Source organism: Lipophrys pholis (assembly GCF_963383615.2).
Source record: "Lipophrys pholis genome assembly, contig: SCAFFOLD_48, whole genome shotgun sequence".
NCBI classification, from domain to species: domain Eukaryota; kingdom Metazoa; phylum Chordata; class Actinopteri; order Blenniiformes; family Blenniidae; genus Lipophrys; species Lipophrys pholis.
Window position 1 is genome coordinate 47665 of NW_028292143.1, and position 19836 is coordinate 67500.

The 19836-nt window shown below is 45.6% G+C and overlaps 1 protein-coding gene across 1 annotated transcript in view; it reads right to left on the minus strand.

Annotated features, from left to right (window-relative positions):
• Window positions 1–1401: 1401 nt before the first annotated feature.
• LOC308128141 (retinal guanylyl cyclase 2-like) overlaps window positions 1402–19836 on the minus strand; it is a 35385-nt gene continuing 16950 nt past the window's right edge. Inside the window, exons 2-24 of the mRNA XM_080493805.1 lie at window positions 17824–18070; window positions 17516–17746; window positions 13639–13794; window positions 13056–13198; window positions 12813–12968; window positions 12538–12687; window positions 11507–11726; window positions 11170–11245; window positions 10855–10939; window positions 9057–9173; window positions 8861–8944; window positions 8573–8749; window positions 7687–7840; window positions 6669–6812; window positions 6261–6409; window positions 5992–6155; window positions 4644–4767; window positions 4492–4560; window positions 3614–3788; window positions 3429–3527; window positions 3254–3339; window positions 2441–2526; window positions 1402–2334 (exon numbers count right to left, since the gene is read on the minus strand). Coding sequence (XP_080349931.1) covers window positions 2247–2334; window positions 2441–2526; window positions 3254–3339; window positions 3429–3527; window positions 3614–3788; window positions 4492–4560; window positions 4644–4767; window positions 5992–6155; window positions 6261–6409; window positions 6669–6812; window positions 7687–7840; window positions 8573–8749; window positions 8861–8944; window positions 9057–9173; window positions 10855–10939; window positions 11170–11245; window positions 11507–11726; window positions 12538–12687; window positions 12813–12968; window positions 13056–13198; window positions 13639–13794; window positions 17516–17746; window positions 17824–18061 — 3171 coding nt within the window. The 5' untranslated portion in view covers window positions 18062–18070 and the 3' untranslated portion in view covers window positions 1402–2246. The remainder of the gene's footprint in view (window positions 2335–2440; window positions 2527–3253; window positions 3340–3428; window positions 3528–3613; window positions 3789–4491; window positions 4561–4643; window positions 4768–5991; window positions 6156–6260; window positions 6410–6668; window positions 6813–7686; window positions 7841–8572; window positions 8750–8860; window positions 8945–9056; window positions 9174–10854; window positions 10940–11169; window positions 11246–11506; window positions 11727–12537; window positions 12688–12812; window positions 12969–13055; window positions 13199–13638; window positions 13795–17515; window positions 17747–17823; window positions 18071–19836) is intronic.

Sequence of the window (19836 nt, forward strand, 5' to 3'; positions counted from 1 at the left end):
CTTGGTTCTCAGTGCTGCCCCCTGGAGGTTCCTAGGTTTTCTACAGAACACTTGGTTCTAAGAGTGTTGCCCCCTGGAGGTTCCAAGGTTTTCTACCAGTAGAATGGAGGTGGAGCTTCCAGCTCTCACAAGTTTGGCCTGATGGAGGTTTTGACTGATGGAGGTTTAGACTGATGGAGGTTTACTGATGGAGGTTTAGACTGATGAAAGTTCAGACTGATGGAGGTTTACTGATTGAGGTTTAGACTGATGGAGGTTTATTGATGGAGGTTCACATTGATGGAGGTTTAAAGCCAAATCACGTCATTTCAGCAGCGACACCCCGCCGTTCAGTCCTTGTCAAGTGGAGACGAAGACGTGGAAAAAAAGACGGAGCTGAAGAGGAGTAGGACTGATGATTTGTATTAAAAGACGTCAGAAAGCACAAGCTTTGACTCATAGGCCATGAATTACACTTTTGGCTGGTGTGCTTCACTGTGAAGGATATTCCAATAGCAATACTATGATCACAGTTTATGTGTATGCTGAGAAACTGAAAATCTGAAGTTCATTCTAACAGTACGGTCCAACTCTGACTCCAGGACGAGGTTGTTCAGCTCTCAGCCTGACTGACGTATGATGGCAGAACACCAGAGATAGAACTCAGCTACTCTGGATAACAACATAGACACGTACAGCTTTCATGACACACATTGATTAAAGACGTCTGATTTCGGTTGGCAAAAGACGCCATGACAAAATTGACCAATGGTCCTGAAGCTCAACCTATTGTCGGGATGTGGCCCCCACCCAGAAGAAAAATGTTCAACAACCGAAGTTGGACATTCTGCTGGTACTCCTGCTGAGACGTTCAGAGTCCAGCGCTGCGCATTGCATTTGGCTATCTTTACTTTCTTTGCTAAATAAATGGAAAAACGTATCCTGCTGTCTTTAGACCCTTTTTTAGACAATTAAGTATGGGATCCAAGGACCAAGACAAACCAGCGGGCTTAAGGCTGGGTTCTAACAAATGCCAGACTTCAATGGAGAGAAAATTTAATTCAAGCCTAAATTTTCATTGAAAGGTTTAAACAATTGTTTTATGACAGCTTACTCCACATGCGAACACTGTGATCTCGTGGTTAGTTGTTCTTCTGGCATATATGTAGGTCCTGGTTCAATTCCAAGGGGAGATGTTTCTTTCAAGAATGAATTTTAAAATGTTATTTTATTGGACCGGCCACCTTCCAGTGGATGATCAACCTCTTCAGTGGCGCTCCAGCACACGAGCATCGTGGGATCAGCACTTGTGATTTGATTGAGTTGTTGCTGACATGCTGTGAAATATCCAGAACAAAACCAAGGAAGCTATTCAGGGTTAGTGAGAGTTGAGCTGCTGACAGAGAGGCAGAGGCAGAGTTTCAGTCTTCTGGCTGAGACGTTTAATATTTGGGCAGAAAATATGTTGAACACACACACGTGATACAAGTTACAGACTAGTTAGGCACAGAGATTACCTGGTTAGTGTCGACTAACTTTGGGCTAAAAGCACAAGAGACGTGAGAACATTTCAGTCCACCTGAGTTGGACCGAGGCCCCGCCCACACCACGCCGTTTCATGTAACCAGTGTTTTAGTCCACACGACGACATTTCATGAAACCATCATTTTTGTCCGACCATCCACATGGCGTGAGCTTTAGGAGCCTAAAAACAGGGGTTTTTTTGAACACGGGATCCAGATTGGAAAAATGTTAAAACGTCAGCTCGGCTTTGAAGGTTTGGATGGACAAAGACACACATTTGCCCCAAACCCCCTCCACCTACGACACTCTCCATGATGTCACTTAACAACAACAAGAACATGGCGGAGTCCTTGCTCCACAGCACCTGCAGAAGCTGCTGATGTTGGTCGTTTTAATAAGGCCAGATGTTTGGCAGGTGTGGACAGGGCCTGAGTCGACCCGGACTCTGAACCAGAATCGGACCATGGTTCTGCTCACAAGTCGGTTCATTTCTCAACATGTGATAATCTCACATTTAGTTTGAAAACAGCTAAATTAAACTAAACCTGTAACGCAGGTCTGAGGTAGTGTGTGTGTGTGTGTGTGTGTGTGTGTGTGTGTGTGTGTGTGTGTGTGTGTGTGTGTGTGTGTGTGTGTGTGTGTGTGTGTGTGTGTGTGTGTGTGTGTGTGTGTGTGTGTGTGTGTGTGTGTGTGTGTGTGTGTGTGTGTGTGTGTGTGTGTGTGTGTGTGTGTCTCTGTTGGCATTATTTCTTAATCTTCTTCTGTCGGTCCAGGAATCGTTGTCGTCTCTCCACAGGAATTTCATCCAGACAGATTCCGTGGTTACTCGCCCTGCAACACACACACACACACACACCGAGGAAATGGTTCACACTGGACCAGACCTGGTCCTAACCTTAACCCTAAGACCAGGGCTGAGTCATATCATGGTTCTTACCCTCCAGCCAGGTCTGGGGGAACCGGAAGAGGTTTGTCAAAACCATCTCGTCCAACCAGCCAATAGGTGTCCTCTGAGCCTTTCACCTGAAAACACAAACAGGTCAACACGTCCAACTGGACCAGGGCCGCCTGGACCCGTCTGAATCAGTCTGGATACATATGGATCAGTCTGGAGCCGCCTGGACCCGTCTGGATCCATATGTATCAGTCTGGATCCGATTTTGTCTGTTCGGATGATTTCTTGATCCTGTCACTTCTCAGTATGGATTTGCTGTGCAGTACACCTGCATACAGTAGGTGCAGTAGGTGGTGTAGTAGTTGTAATAGGTGCAGTAGGTGGAGTAGGTGGCACAGGTGTAGCAGGCTATATAAGAATAGCTGATTGGTGTTCTAGCCTCCGAGACTTGGCCCTTAAACAAGACTCTGACTGCAAGAATCCATGGCTTTGATAGCAGAGTTCTCAGAACCATCAAGAACATCAGGTGGCCCCAGCGGGTTTCCAACGGAGTGCTTAGAGCCTGCACGTGCCAGCCCAGAATGTCCTCCGCCCTCCTACGGACCATCCGACGAGAGCCATTCTCCAGTTTGACCCAAGGGCCTCAGGTTGGAGACGACCACGAGGCAAACCCCCACCCAATGGCTCAACGTCATTACGGACGACCTCCAACTACATGGAGTTGCTGTGGAAAATGCAGAGCAGCTGGCACAAGACCGTCAGCTCTGGAAAGAACTGGTTCATCTGGTAGGTTCAACGCACAGGGACGGGATGCCCCCCCCCCCGGAGGAGCCCCAAGTAAGTGTTAAAGCCTACCTGAGCTTTTCGGGTTTCAAACACGTATCCCAGCTTGAGGCTGGTCAGAACCTTGACTGTGCTCAAACTGATGTGGATCCTGTAGGCTGAGGAGCAGAGACACCGCTTGACACAGTGAGACATGGTCAAAGGTCAGATGTTACTGAGCTGTTCTCCACACGGTTGAGATACCTACATAGACCTGACGCTTCCATGTGTGACGCTGTCGTCACCGTGTCTCCAAACAGGCAGTACCGAGGCATCGTCAATCCAACCACACCTGCTACCAGCGGACCTGTGGGTGCGCACACACACACAAGGCTCCTGCTGTCTGTTTGTGAGTTTGTGTGTGTGTCTGTGCATGCGTGTACATGTGCGTACCTGAGTGCAGTCCGATGCGTATCTTCACTTTGACCTCCGGCATGTGTTTGATCTTAAATGCAGCGATGGAGTGAAGAATGTCCAGAGACATGTTGGCCACTTCAGCAGCATGTTGGCTGCCGTTTCTATTCGGAACGCCGGAGGCAACCATGTAAGCATCTCCTATAGTCTCAACCTACACACGCACGCACGCACGCACGCACGCACGCACGCACGCACGCACGCACGCACGCACGCACGCACGCACGCACGCACGCACACACGCACGCACGCACACACGCACACACGCACACACACACACACACACACACACACGAGTCACCATGTGTACATAACAATGTTTTCCTCTGCGATTCTATTTTCTGTTTTACTGCTGGTTGGATCACAAATTGCCTCAGGGGCAATCAAGTGCACAAGTGAACAAACACTTGATTATCTTTACTCACATGAAAGAAACAACTTGTAAACAGTTTATGCCTTGTAAACAGCTTATAAACTGTTTGTAAACAGTTTGTGTATTGTAAACAGTTTTATTGTAAACAGTTTGTGTATTGTAAACAGTTTTATTGTAAACAGTTTGTGTATTGTAAACAGTTTGAAAATAGCTTATGCCTTGTAAACAGTTTGTCAAGGCTTGTAAACAGTTTGTAAACAGTTTGTAAAATGTTTGTAAACAGTTTTATTGTAAACAGTTTGTAAACAGTTTGTGCCTTGTAAACAGTTTGTAAACAGTTTGTAAAAGGTTTGTAAAGGGTTAGTTTGTAAACAGTTTTTACCTTGTAAAAAACTGTTTACAAACTGCTCACAAGGTTAAAAACAGTTTTTACCTTGTAAAAAACTGTTTACAAACTGCTCACAAGGTTAAAAACAGTTTTTACCTTGTAAACATCGTGAGTCGCAATGATGGCATCGAACATGGTGTAGAGGTCATTCAGCAGGTCCACCACCTGCACACAGGCCAGATAACCAGGTTAAGCAGGTTCATCTGTTCATACATTAACCAGGTTAACTAGTTTAGCAGCCTGGTTACCTCGATGGGTTCACTGAGAGCTGAGATTGTGGTGAATCCCACGATGTCACTGAAGTACAAAGTGCAGTCGGAGTAATGTTCTGGTCTCACCGGCTTCCCTTTCTTCAGAGACTGAGCCACTGACCTGGAACACACACACACTCCTGATGTCCTCACGCACACATGCATGCACACAAAGGAGGGATGGGGGATGTGGGGATGGGGATGGGGTTGGGGGCCAGGCCAACAGCAGCCTTTCTCTTGATAATCTGCAACACCACCAGCTGGTGAACAACAAGAGAGCAGCTAGTGAACAGCTGGGGAACAGCAAGTGAACAAAAGGAGAACTTCCAGTGAACAGCTGGGGAACAGCAGGAGATTAGCTAGTGAACAGCTGGGGAACAGCGGGAGAACAGCTAGTTAACAGCAGGGGAACAGCAAGTGAATAACAGGAGAACTGCCAGTGAACAGCTGGGGAACAGCAGGAGATTAGCTAGTGAACAGCTGGGGAACAGCAGGAGAACAGCAAGTGAACAACAGGAGAACTGCCAGTGAATAGCTGGGGAACAGCAGGAGATTAGCTAGTGAACAACTGGGGAACAGTTAGTTAACAGCAGGGGAACAGGATGTGAACAACAGGAGAACAACTAGTGAACAGCTGGGGAACAGCAGGAGATTAGCTAGTGAACAACAGGAGAACAACTAGTGAACAGCTGGGGAACAGCAGGAGATTAGCTAGTGAACAGCTGGGGAACAGCGGGAGAACAGTTAGTTAACAGCAGGGGAACAGCAAGTGAACAACAGGAGAACTGCCAGTGAACAGCTGGGGAACAGCAGGAGATTAGCTAGTGAACAGCTGGGGAACAGTTAGTTAACAGCAGGGGAACAGGAAGTGAACAACAGGAGAACAACTAGTGAACAGCTGGGGAACAGCAGGAGAACAGCTAGTTAACAGCAGGAGAACAGCAAGTGAACAGCTGGGGAACAGCAGGAGATTAGCTAGTGAACAGCTGGGGAACAGCGGGAGAACAGTTAGTTAACAGCAGGGGAACAGGAAGTGAACAACAGGAGAACAACTAGTGAACAGCTGGGGAACAGCAGGAGAACAACTAGTGAACAGCTGGGGAACAGCAGGAGAACAGCTAGGTAACAGCAGGAGAACAGCAAGTGAACAACAGGAGAAGTGCCAGTGAACATCTGGGGAACAGCTAGTTAACAGCAGGAGAACAGTTAGTTAACAGTAGGTGAACAGCAGGAGAATCGCTCGTGAACAGCAGGGGAAGAGGAAGTGAACAGCAGGAGAACAGCTGGTGAAAAACAGATGAACGGCTGGGGAACACCAGGTGACGGTGGTGCTGTAGCTTCTTACTTTGGAAGCAGCTGTCCGACTAGCTTCTCTGTTTTGGTCCTCTCCACCTCCAGCTCATCAGTCCTCTCCCTTATCAGGTCCTCCAGGTTGGAACTGTATTGCTCCAACATCCGCAGCATTGAGTCGATGATGTTTGCCCTCTTGCCCCTGTTAATACCCCGGAACTACCAACACAAAAACACTGGAGCTGCTTCAGGAACAAACTGGAGAGGAGAGGATTAACCCTGCGGGTCCCCAAGTAGCCAGCAGGTGGCAGCAGCTTATCTCACCTGTTTGAAAATCTCGTCAAAGCTCGGACGTTTGTTGGGATCCTCATTCCAACACTCATTCATCAGACTGAGACACTCAGCCGGAGCTTCATCCACTGAAACTATCGGCCTGCACAGAGGAGGAGGCTGCTTCAGGCGCTCCACGATCTCTGAGAGACAGACAGGGTCAGAGAGAGACAGAGTCAGAGAGACAGACAGAGTCAGGGAGACACACAGGAAGTCAGGGAGACAGACAGAGAGTCAGAGAGACAGACAGGAAGTCAGAGAGAGACAGAGTCAGACACAGACAGGAAGTCAGAGAGACAGAAAGGAAGTCAGAGAGACAGACAGGAAGTCAGGGAGACAGAAAGGAAGTCAGAAAGTCAGACAGGGAGTCATAGAGAGACAGACAGGAAGTGGTACGCTCACCGTCAGCTGGCATGTCCATCATGGCATAGGGAAGTGTACGTGAGATCACTTCCTGTATGATGATGGAGAAACTGAAGACGTCTCCAGAAAAAGATCCTCCACGAACCGGATTCCTGAGAAGCTCCGGGGCTGTCCACAACAACTCTATGGATGGATGGGGGGGGGGGGGGGGGGGGGGGGGGGGGAGTTGCACAGCAGTGTTAACATAGGGGTGCTGTGGTCCTGCTGCTCTGTCTCTCAGGTGGGCGTGACGAGCCAGAATGTTGATGGAGGTGTGGAGCTGCTGGCTCTAACGAGAGATTCTGTGCAGCTCTTGTCACCAGGTGAGAATCGTCTGTCCTGCCATAGCTCTCACGATTGGCTTCCTGCCTTGTGACTTGCCAGCCAGATGTTCTCCCACTCTCTGCTTCCGACACCAGTACCCGCTCTGTCCACGGACCCCCCCCCCCCCCCCCCGACTACACTCAGCTCCTGCTCAGCTCAGCAGCCAGTCTACCCCTGGAATCACTCAGCTCTGCTCAGCTCCACTTCGCTCTGGGCTTCAATTAATGTGGAGTATTTCTAATAAACACCCTTGAATTTTTATATCTGTTTTCTGGTTTGTCTTCCGCACTACAGCCTCAGAACCTGACCCGTAACAGTTAAATATATAACCCTAACTCTGAACAACTTCTATATTTAGGACATGCGTTTCTATATTCAAGAATTGTTTCTATATTTCTGACATGTTTCTGTATTTAGAACATTTGTTTCTATAATTAGGAGAGAGGTTTCTATATTTAGGTTTAAAAAAATGGTAAATGGACTAACTTATAAAGCACTTTTTAGCTGACAACAGCCCCAAAGTGCTTTACATAGCTCATCACATTCACACACACATTCACACACCATTGGAGTAAGAGAGGTGTTGTATATCTAGAACATGTTTTGACGTTTAGATTGTGTTTCTGTATTTAGGGCGTGTTTCTACATCTCGAAAACGTGTTCCTATATTTAGAACATCTGTTTGTATATTTACCCTGGGAGTCCTCTGGCAGGCTGATGGTCTGAGCGTGGAGGATCATGGGAAGTCCATAGTCTGTGATCTTCAGAACAAATCGTCCATCAACCAAACAGTTTGTGGACTTCAGACGGCCATGACTCAAGCCTCGCAGGTGAAGGTACTTCATGCCCTGAAATTGTTCACATGACAACACCTCCATAAAAAAAGAAGCTAAACTTTATCATCACTGCATGGTGTTAGGAACACTTCTGTTCATTGACGATGAAAACCAACATCTGTTAACACTATTGAAAACCACTGTGTGTACATACTTCTGAAAACTATGAAGAATTCATTGATTCATTGTCTGTGGGCGCTACTGAAAACCAAGGTTGGTCAATATTTCTGAAAACCATTCATCTGCCAACATTTCTGAAAAAAATTCTCTGTCAACATTTCTGGAAACCACTGTCTGTTGTTGGGGCAGTGCAGGTTAGTGAAGCGGACTTGGGATCGGACGTTTGCAAGTGCGATTTCCACAAGGGAAGCCCGTCACTACAGTGTGTACTAGAGCATGACCCTTGACCCCGAGCAGCTGCCAACATGGCTGACCACCGCATCCTTGAAACAGGATGGTCAAATATGGAATAATGAATTTCCCAATTTGAGAAAATGGTCAGTTAAAAATTGTAATCATTGTCCTTAAAAAGCATCATCTGCAAACCCTATATTCCATGATCGACTTATAAATACGTTAATTGGGAACACATTTCTGGAAACCATTGTCTCTGACCAAGTGGGGAAACCTTTTGTCTGTTATCACTTCTGAAATCCATCATCAAGACCAACTTATGTGTAAACAAGTTTCTGAAAAAACTAAAAGCAGAGCAGCAGCAGAAGCAGAGCAGCAGTAGAGCAGCACCTTGATGAGGTCCATGAGCAGTGAAGACTTGAACATCCAGTCCAGCCTCATGTCTCCGTCTCCCAGCAGGTCTGCCAGACTCCCTCGAGGACAGTGTTCCACCACCAGAGCGAAGATTTCCGAGTCCAAGAACAGACCCAGGTACAGGTTCAGGTTCTCGTGGCGCATGTCCCTCAGCTGCAGATACAGGGAACATCCTGCCTTGTGACCCAGCCTCCTGGAGTGACCCCATTATGAGCTGTATCACCTGGTACCTGTCACCCCACCCTGAGTTTTGTCACCACATACCTGACCAAACACACTCTGAGTGGTGGGATTGATCGCTGTGATCGATTTCTCCATCGGAACCTTCTTCAGCCAAACCCAGTCACCCTGGAAACAGGAGGACCAATCAGAGCTCAGTGTGTGTGTGTGAGACTAGGTTCAGGTCAGGACCAGGACTGGGTAGGGAGCAGGTTCAGGTCAGGACCAAGTTCAGGTGTACCTCCAGGATCCCGATGTTGGAGCTCTCAGGTGTGGTCAGAATGTAACTTCGAGCAATGGAACGAATTGGAGTTTTGATTTCCAGAAGACTTTTCATGATGGACTCATCGTTCAGTTTCTACAAACAACAACAACAATCAGGATATCTCTGTTACCTGGATTAGATAGATAGATAGATAGATAGATAGATAGATAGATAGATAGATAGATAGATAGATAGATAGATAGATAGATAGATAGATAGATAGATAGATAGATAGATAGATAGATAGATAGATAGATAGATAGATAGATAGATAGATAGATAGATAGATAGATAGATAGATACTTTATTCAGAATGTCCAGCATCATCCAGTGTGTGCCATCCATAACTAAACACTGTCACAACAGTACAGACTTAAAAACAAAAATAATAGCAAAGGAAAAAAAAACAAGTTGAGAAGCTACTGTCAGTCGTGATATAAAATAACATCCTGAGACGACCTCCTGAACCTCTCAGTGCTGCAGCACATGGAGAGGAGTTGATCACTGCAGCAGCTTCTCTGATCAACCACAGTGTTGTGCAGGGGGTGGTTACTGTTCTTGAGAATAGCCTGCATCATGCTCCTCATCCTCTTCTCTACCAGCTCATCGACAGTGTCGACCCCCCTCTCCATCACTGGCACACACTTCCTGACCAGCTTGACCTAACCCTAACCCACGGGGGGGGGGGGGGGGGGGGGGGGGGGGCTCCCATCGTGTTGTGTTCACTGGGAAATGGGTCCAAATGGCTCAGTGAGTGTTGAAGGTTGCCGACCCCTGGTCCAGAGGAACCCCCAGATATTTCTAACTCTGGACCACCTCAATGCCCACACCCTCAATCATCACAGGAAGATGATGTGTTTTCTGCACATACTAGGATATCTCTGTTACCTGGATTAACATACTAGGATATCCCTGTTACCTGGATTAACATACTAGGATATCTCTGTTACCTGGATTAACATACTAGGATATCCCTGTTACCTGGATTAACATACTAGGAGATCTCTGTTACCTGGATTAACATACTAGGATATCCCTGTTACCTGGATTAACATACTAGGAGATCTCTGTTACCTGGATTAACATACTAGGATATCCCTGTTACCTGGATTAACATACTAGGATATCTCTGTTACCTGGATTAACATACTAGGATATCCCTGTTACCTAGATTAACATACTAGGATATCTCTGTTACCTGGATTAACATACTAGGATATCTCTGTTACCTGGATTAACATACTAGGATATCCCTGTTACCTGGATTAACATACTAGGATATCCCTGTTACCTGGATTAACATACTAGGATATCCCTGTTACCTGGATTAACAAACCCAGACATTTTCAATCCTTGATCAGTGTTACTACAAAGTAAAATGTCAACTCGGTAGTTCAAGCCAGAGTTTTCCCATCAGGATCCTCCCCTCTCATCTGCTCCTGAGTAGGTCAGAGGTTCATCCAGTTATAATGGTGATTTACCAGGTAAGAAGGGAACCAGCGTCGCAGTAGAGAAAACCACAGTTAATCCAGAAGTTACTTCGATAAGAGAAAACTAGAATTAATCTTGAATGTGATCCAGAAGAGAAAACTCGATTAAATCCTAAAGTTAATCCAGAAAGGTTAGGGTTGGTCCAGAACTCCGATTAGTTACAGGCCAATATCCAGCCTTCCCTTTATTTCTAAAGGGTTCGTGTGACCATTTCTGTCTCTCTCTCTCCCTGTCGCTCCATCTCTCTCTGTCTCTAGTAATCTGAGTACACAAAGTTTCTCACCTTTCTGCTGACTTGCGTGTCGATGAAAACAATGTCATCGAGAGTCAGAATCAGTTTGGAGAGGTTCACAGTTCTCTTGTACTTTCTGTTAACACAGCAGGAAGTGACATGTTAAATATCATGACAAACACTCAAAAACCAAGACCGTGACCTCAAATTCTGAAGAATCCAATCATTGCTGAATGCTGTGTGTGTGTGTGTGTGTGTGTGTGTGTGTGTGTGTGTGTGTGTGTGTGTGTGTGTGTGTGTGTGTGTGTGTGTGTGTGTGTGTGTGTGTGTGTGTGTGTGTGTGTGTGTGTGTGTGTGTGTTTTCACCTGATCCAGTAGAAAAGTGCTCCAATAAGAATACAGCATAAACAAAAGATTAATGAGGAGGTCACAAAGTCCAAACCTGCATGCAAACACAAAAATACAGAAAAATTCACTCTTCCTGTTTACTTTATTTACACTTCTGCTTTATCGGTTTCAACATTCCCATTTACTTCTTGAGTATCTCATGTTGATGTTTCTTTGATGTTTAATGTGTCATGGAAATATAACTGTGGCTTGAACCCTCAACTATATGTCACTTAAAAACCTTAGAGAAGCTCCTCGAACTTCCTTCCAACAGAAGCTGAAAACTCCCACCCTCTGTAAATGTCAGTGAACACACCCTCAGTGCAGGCCTCCTCTGGACTGAACCAACAGAAGCTGGATATCGGGGGTTTTCCTCCAGGGAAGGTGAAGGTGTGACTCAGTGGTCTCAGACCACCGATCATCCCGTCAGTGTGCGCCGGAGCAAGTGAGTGCGTCGGCACAAGGCGGTCACCGTCACTGTTCAACACCACGTACCGAGCCTGCAGGCCACGTCCCTCTGAACCGCCGTATAACACCTGAAGTAGAGGACAGGAGAAAGTTCACAGTTAGGGTTAGGGTTAGGGTTAGGTTGGGTTATGTAACTCAATGTAATCATGTAATCATCAATGGAAAATGGTGTTTGGGCTTTGGAAGTTATCATTTCTCTTCCTCAAAACCCCACCCATGCTAAGAAGGCAAAATGGGCATCAAGTGCGAGCGTGCGTGCGTGCGTGCGTGCGTGCGTGCGTGCGTGCGTGCGTGCGTGCGTGCGTGCGTGCGTGCGTGCGTGCGTGCGTGCGAGCGTGCGTGCGTGCGTGCGTGCGTGCGTGCGAGCGTGCGTGCGTGCGTGCGTGCGAGCTATGGATCTGTGAATCAAGGAGTCCAGAGAGAGTCCTTGGGCAAAAAGTCTGTCTGGTTCTGCAGGTATCTCCTCCCTTGAGTCTGGTTCTGCAGGTTTCTCCTCCTCTGGGTCTGGTTCTGCAGGTTTTGTCCTGTTGAAGTCATGTTGGGTTGTCGGAGTTGGCTGTTTTGAAGTGATGAGATCTTCACCTCGGGAGCGCTGGACTTCCTCAGTGTGACGACTAAATGGATCAGAGCCGCTCTTCTCTTTACTCCCAGCAGACATCGGACCATGGAGGAGGAACCAGGAAAGATTTGACTCATGTTTTGAGAGGTAAGCAGAGCTCTGAATTATTTTCCAGCTTTAGGAAACGGTCCTGGGACAAAACCCTGACACTGTTGTTATTGACGAGTCATCTGTCAGGTTGTGTTTCTTGTTTCAACTGAATTTTCCTGTATAGGAATTTAGTTCAAAAACATAGAAAATGAGTGTGAAACATTTGTGACCTGATTGAAGCCCTGGAAGTTAAAGCCTCCATCGGATTGGATGAGCTTACTGCCGGTCACCCAGTGCCCGCCCCCAGCCTGACGGCGTTCTTCCACGGCCTTCGCAACAAAGTAGACCATGTTAAAGATGGTCCCGAACACTGGAGACACCTGCAAACACAACCAGGACACAGGGTGGGTGAATGTGTGCGTGTGTGCGTGCGTGCGTGCGTGCGTGCGTGCGTGCGTGCGTGCGTGCGTGCGTGCGTGCGTGCGTGCGTGCGTGCATTGTTTACTTCAGTTGCGGAGATTGCAGAGCGAATCTCTCTGCTCATCTGAGCCTGACGAAACACTTGATAGAAACTCTGGTCGGATGCCATGGTGATCGTCAGCACAGCACTGTAGGCGTGACGAAGCTGTGTGCTATTGGTCAGTTCATGGAATACTGTGTCCTGATTGGACAGAGAAAAGGGTAACCAGTCAGAACTCACTTGTAATATTGATCCCCCTTTAAAGGATTGATATCAGTGATGGCGTACCTGATGCGGCATGGCGTAAAGCAGGGCGTCATAAGGAATAAATACATAACCTTGAGAAATCATGCCCATGTCCAGAGCAGCCAATAGGAGCTCTCTCTGATCCTGCCCACCAATCAGGACAGAGCTCATGCACATGATGATCACTGAAAGAGAAATCTATAGCCAATCAATATCCTATAACAGAAGGTATAATATATACTTTTTGAGTCCAGTTCTACTAATTACGATTTGTATTTTCAATTGTGTTTGTGAGGAATAACAATCAATTAAACATGCAGGTGCCAATGAGCTGCAGCCAAAATTCATCAGTCTGGTTTGTACCTTTGAAACAGTTCTCTAAACTGTCTGGTTAGTACTTAATAAGCACTTACTAATGGTTAGTATTGATTCTCTCTCCTCTACCCCTCACCCTCTACCCCTGGTTAGTCTTGTTAGCAATGTTTAAAGTGGTTAGCCTGGTCAGTGCTACAGGTATGTGGTAACCATAGAGTTAGTTCTTATTAATATGGTTTCTGTGTCTTGGTTAGCATCGTACTGATTGAAGTGGTCTCTAGACCCTGGCTAGTCTGGTCAATACACTTACCTTTGACCTGGTGGGCCTCTCTGATTTCCTGCAGTGCCTTTAAAGGACCTCCTTTGTTTTTGGTTTCCATAGTAACCACAGGACCGACTGGCAACCCCATCGCACGGAGGGCTGATGCCACTTCCTGTCCGGTGCCCTGCCAGAGGTCAGACGGAGCTGAGGAGCAAAGAAGAAGAGGAAAAACACAATCATAGAAAGATCAATAGACAGATCATTATGAAGGATATCAGCGTTAATGTGCTAATGCATACCACTGGTCCAAGGATTATACATGTAATTAATATTTGAATGCAATTAATCACACGACACAATTTGAGCTCAGCACGGACAGTTTTCTGTATGTGTGATTGGGTTGATCGTCCCCTGCACTGAACTCAACAAGTACCAAGAACCTCTTTGGCATAACGGCACACCTAATTGAGGATAAAAGCAACTGCACTCATTTGTTTTGGGAGTGTTAAAAACAGGAGAAAGATATTTTGCCCAAGCGGGAGCTGGACAGAAATAAGTGGGAGATAATGAACCAACTCACCACTATAGGGACAGACTCCATCCACAATGTGGTCTACTGTCTCAGCACATTCTTCGTGTGGCACACATCCTCAACAGATAACCACAGTAGCTTTATGTGACAGTGGCTTTGACTGAGTCTTAGCCAAGTGCTGTACAGTAGCGGGACATTTCAAGCATAGTCCTGCAAACACAACAGAGCTGAAAGCTCATGGACACAAAGAAGAGTCACTCATCCAGGATGTAGTGCATACACACTGGAACTCCACTCTGGGAATGATAACACAGCTTCAACAGAACAAAGATCCACTGAAAGCAACAGTGGCACCGCAGACGCACAACGTTGTCTCCCTAAGCACAGCTGAATATGACAAGCCAGTAAAGCTGGAATCACTGCTGGAGCCCTGCAAGTCATTTCTTTTCCCAGTTAAGGGTTGGGGCATAGGTTCTCAAAGCGCAGCCCGTGGGCTAAAGCCGGCCCACAGCAGCATTTCTGGTGGCCCATAATGAATTCCAGAACAACAAAACATTTTCTGGCTCTTAAAATGCAGCGCCGTGTTGATGACTGGACAAAAACAATGCATTTCCGTGAAACAGCCGTAATTAGCCTTCAACCTTCCTTTCCTGTCAAAGGTTCTGGAGCAAGTAGTGGCTAAACAACTCCAGGATTATCTGCAGGAGAATAATCTGTTAGAGGACCTTCAGTCCAGCTTCAGAATGAACCACAGTACAGAGACTGCTCTGCTAAAAGTTACTAATGACCTTCTAATGGCCTCAGATAGAGCTCTTCTATCTGCTTTACTTCTTCTGGACCTTAGTACTGCATTTGATACTGTCCATCATAATATACTCTTTAGGAGATTAGAAGATGCCGTTGGCATTAAAAACTTAGCCTTAAACTGGTTTAAATCATATTTATCTGGTTTCAATTTGTTCATGTAAATAACAAATCTTCAATACATGAAGGGGTCCTGTGTGGAGTACCACAAGGCTCCGTCCTCGGACCCAGATTGTTTAATCTCTAGATGTTACCACTCGGAAATATTATTAGGAAACACAACATTAACTTTCATTGTTATGCAGATGATACTCAGCTCTATTTATCAGTTAAAGCCAATCAGGCCGACCAACTTGTTAAACTAGAGTCCTGCCTCAGGGACGTTAAGTCCTGGATGTCTATCAACTTCTTAATGCTCAACACATCCAAGACTGAGGTTCTAATCCTAGGTCCTAAAAAGCTCAGGGATTACTTTTCAGATAGTCTGATTACCTTAGATAATATTACCTTAACCTCTAACAGTGATATTAGGAACCTGGGTGTTATTTCTGATCAGGATCTGTCCTTTATGTCCCATGTTAAACATGTCTCCAGGACAGCCTTCTTCCATCTAAGGAATATTGCAAAAATGAGAAACTTCTTGTCCTTCAAAGATGCAGAACAAATGCTTCCTGCCTTTGTGACTTGAAGATGAGATGATTGTAACTCCCTAATGTCAGGATGTCCAAACTCCTCTGTTAGGATCTTCCAGCTAGAGCAGAACGCTGCTGCAGGTTTACTAACCAGAACTGGAAGAAGAGAGCACATCTCCCCAGTCTTAGCATCCTTACACTGGCTTCACATCAAATCTAGAATAGAATTCAACATCCTTCTGATCACATCTAAAACTCTTCATCACCAGGCTCCGTCCTATATGGAGAAACTTCTAGAAGGGTCTCACCCTCCACGAGCCCTTGGCTCTGAGGATGCAGGACTGTTGGTAATCCCTAAAGTCCTTCAAAGTAAAAGAGGAGGCAGGAGTTTCAGCCATATGGCTCCTTTACTCTGGAATCAACTAGCAGCCTCGGTCCGAAGGGCCCACACCATTAGTTTATTTAAGAGGAGACTAAAAAGCTTCCTCTTTGATAGAGCTTCTCATTAGGAATAGAATAGGAGCACTAAGTTGAGCTGCTCTAGGCCTAGACTGCTGAGGGGATTTCCTCTCTCCCGTTAAAGGGAGGAACTCTACATTTGGAGCTTCTGTTTCTTGTCTTTCTTTCTTTCTCTCTGTGTAACAACATTACTGGAGCCACCAGATCCTGACAGGAGGGGAGCAGGATCCAGGGGATCAGACCCAAGACTCCCAGAGTGGAGTTACCACGGTCCTACTACCCGACCCCCCCACAGCACCGGGACCCCCCCACAGCACCGGGACCCCCCCACAGCACCGGGACCCCCCCACAGAACCGGGACCCCCCCACAGCACTGGGACCCCCCCACAGCACCGGGACCCCCCCACAGCACTGGGACCCCCCCCACAACGGCACGGCCCTTAAACTCCAGACTGAGATTGGTTCATCATCAGACCAACGCTCATCATAGACTTTTCTTAGTATTTGTCCTTCTCTGGCCTGTCTGCCTCTCTCTCTCTCTCTCTCTCTCTCTCTCTCCCTCTTCTATTCCTCTCTCTCTCTCTCTTCTATTCCTCTCTCTCTCCCTCTTCTATTCCTCTCTCCCTCTTCTATTCCTCTCTCTCCCTCTTCTATTCCTCTCTCTCCCTGTCCTATCCCATGTACTTCTCCCCCCAACCGGTCAAGGCGGATGCCCCCCCCCCCCCCCCCCCCCCCTTCCAGAGTCTAGGCTCCGCCCTTCCAGAGTCTAGGCTCCGCCCCCTTTCTTCCTGAAGAGGGACTTCTTATGAACTGTTCTTCCTGAGAGGGAGTTCTTCCTGGTTTCCACTGTTGCTTGTTCCGTCTGCTGCTCTGGAAGGTTTAGTTGGGTTCTGTTGTTCTCTATCATTGTAAGAGGTTCTGGAAGGTTTAGTTGGGTTCTGTTGTTCTCTATCATTGTAAGAGGTTCTGGAAGGTTTAGTTGGGTTCTGTTGTTCTCTATCATTGTAAGAGGCTCTGGAAGGTTTAGTTGGGTTCTGTTGTTCTCTATCATTGTAAGAGGTTCTGGAAGGTTTAGTTGGGTTCTGTTGTTCTCTATCATTGTAAGAGGTTCTGGATGGTTTAGTTGGGTTCTGTTGTTCTCTATCATTGTAAGAGGCTCTGGAAGGTTTCGTTGGGTTCTGTGGTTCTCTGTCATTGTAAGAGGCTCTGGAAGGTTTCGTTGGGTTCTGTTGTTCTCTATCATTGTAAGAGGTTCTGGAAGGTTTCGTTGGGTTCTGTGGTTCTCTATCATTGTAAGAGGTTCTGAGATGTTTGTTGGTGTGATTAAGAGCTTTACAAATAAAATTGAATTGAAATGCAGAGGGCAGAAAACCCCAGTTTGGATTTATTATCAAAGTTTGAGAACCCCAGGGTTAGGGTTCCCGTAAACCTGGTATTGCTCCCTCAGAGAAAATGAAGAGTCCCACCAGGAAAACCTCTGGTGACATCACAGAATCACCTGAGATGACACCAACGTGGGCCCAGCGGAAGAACCGGAGCACGGTAAACAGGACTCTGCTTGGAGGCGTGATGGGTGGCAGGTTTGGCCAGTCAGCATTAAGACAGCCAGGAGAGGCAAGCCCCGCCTCCCAGTGCTGGGTGTAAAGGGCGGCGGCATGACAGAGGGTTGGGTTAAAGGGTCCGATGTAGGCATGGCCATAGCCCTCCATCTCCCCGAGTTCTGTCAGTGCTGAAAACCAAAGAAGAACAACAATGTCATTCACACTTTTGTAATAGGGGTTCCTCTTCTCTGATTGGTAGTCAAACCTTTGGAGGCGGAGCAGTCCTCATCCAGCAGCTTCACATCATACCAGTACCCGTGGCTCAGACCGCTGTCACTCCGCAGCCGGGACAACGCTAGGTTGGCCGCCGCTGTTGGCATTGCGCGCGAGAACATCGGGTCACATGACCATGGACCAATCAGGGCCAGCTTGAAGGTTGCTGCAAGGACATCCCGGATGCAAAGCAACCAAAGAAACGACCCGAGCAACCAGGGGAGCTGCATCCCGATTACCTGATAGAGAAGTTTCACAAAGAGGATGAAGAGGAAAACTTCTTAAATTCTGTGAATAAACAACTCATGCAGTCATAACAACACCATTAGCATTAACCTTTTTATGGTTTCTGATTGCAGGAATTCTTTGTTGAAATGTTCATGTTCAGTTTAATTGAGCAAAGTAAAAATTATTTGGATCAAGTTTGAAATACATCAACAGATTATTGAGTGCATTCTGACACTCAATGAAGAACAACTAATCACCACAAACCCTAACCAACCAAGTATCAACTACTAACTACAAAGTGCCAAGAAATAACTACCTACTGCTAACCTGCAATCCCTGACACCAACTGCTAACTAGCAATAACTAACGACCAACCAAGTATCAACTACTAACTACAAATAGCCTAATTAGAATTAAGACAGCTACATTAGTAGATAATCTACTCACAAATGTAATTGGGAGCAAAATGACAGCTGGATTACTTATTAATGATATAAGTGATCATCTCCCTGTTTTCCACATCTTTCATCAAATCCTACAAAAAACCCAAACCCCAGAAATATTCTCTCAGCAAGTGATCCGACACAGAACTCCTGAAGCTATGGCTGCCTTCAGGGCAGCTCTGTGAACCAGACATGGGATGAAGTCTGTCGCTGATGACCCGGACCGGGCCTATAATTCCTTTTTGTCCATCCTTTCCAAACTTTATGACAAGCTCCGCCCATCTGAAAAACTTAATGCCAAAAATAAAAATTCAGTGGATAAGCAATGGATTACACACGGCATAGCGAATGCATACTAGAAGAAAAGTCCTCTTTATAGATTATAAACAAAACATAGAACTAACATGGTGGAGCAGAGATATAAAAACTATAAAAACAAGTTAATAAGTATAATGAGAGCAAATAAAAACAATTATTATCACAAATTATTGGAACAGCATATAAATTATATTCAAGGAAGATGGAAAATACTAAATGGTATAATTAGAAATGAAAAGAAAGCAAATGAATTTCCAAATCATTTCATTAATAAAAATCATGACTTAACAAACACTAACGAAAAAGCCAATACTTTCAATGATTATTTTGTGTATATATATATATATATATATATATATATATATATATATATATATATATATATATATATATATTTGTATTATATTCTGAAGACAAAATTAGCTAAAAATATCGGCATTACGTGCAAAATTAGATCACTAATAAATAAAAATTCACACAATTTAATATATAACTCCCTCATTCTTCTCTTTGTGAACTTTGGGGTGGAATGTTGGGGAAACAATTATAAATCAAACATTGGACCGATGTTTTTACTGCAGAAAAAGGCCATTAAAACCATAAATCAAACGGATTATTATGCTCCAAAAAATCCGGTTTGCCATATCTAAGACACTAAAAATACACGACATTATAAACCTTAATACACTCGCTCTTATGTATAAGATAACCTTCCACCTCATATCCAGAAACTACTCCAACATAGAGAGTTGATATGGGCTTAGGGGTTTAGGTTTGTTTGTCAAAAATATGTCAAGAACAAATAAGTAGATGTATTTCCAGAAGAGGAGTTAACCTTTGGAATAACTTTAAAAAATCGGATACCCTCAAAGGCGATTAAAGGTCACCACTCTTGAAAAATATCGAGCTCAGAATGGACAAGATGAAAAGGAAGTGTGTTCCTCAGAGGACCTTTTTGCTGGGGGTTCTGGAATGGCAAAGAAAAGTTTTGTTGTTGTTGTTTTTGGTTTCTGTCC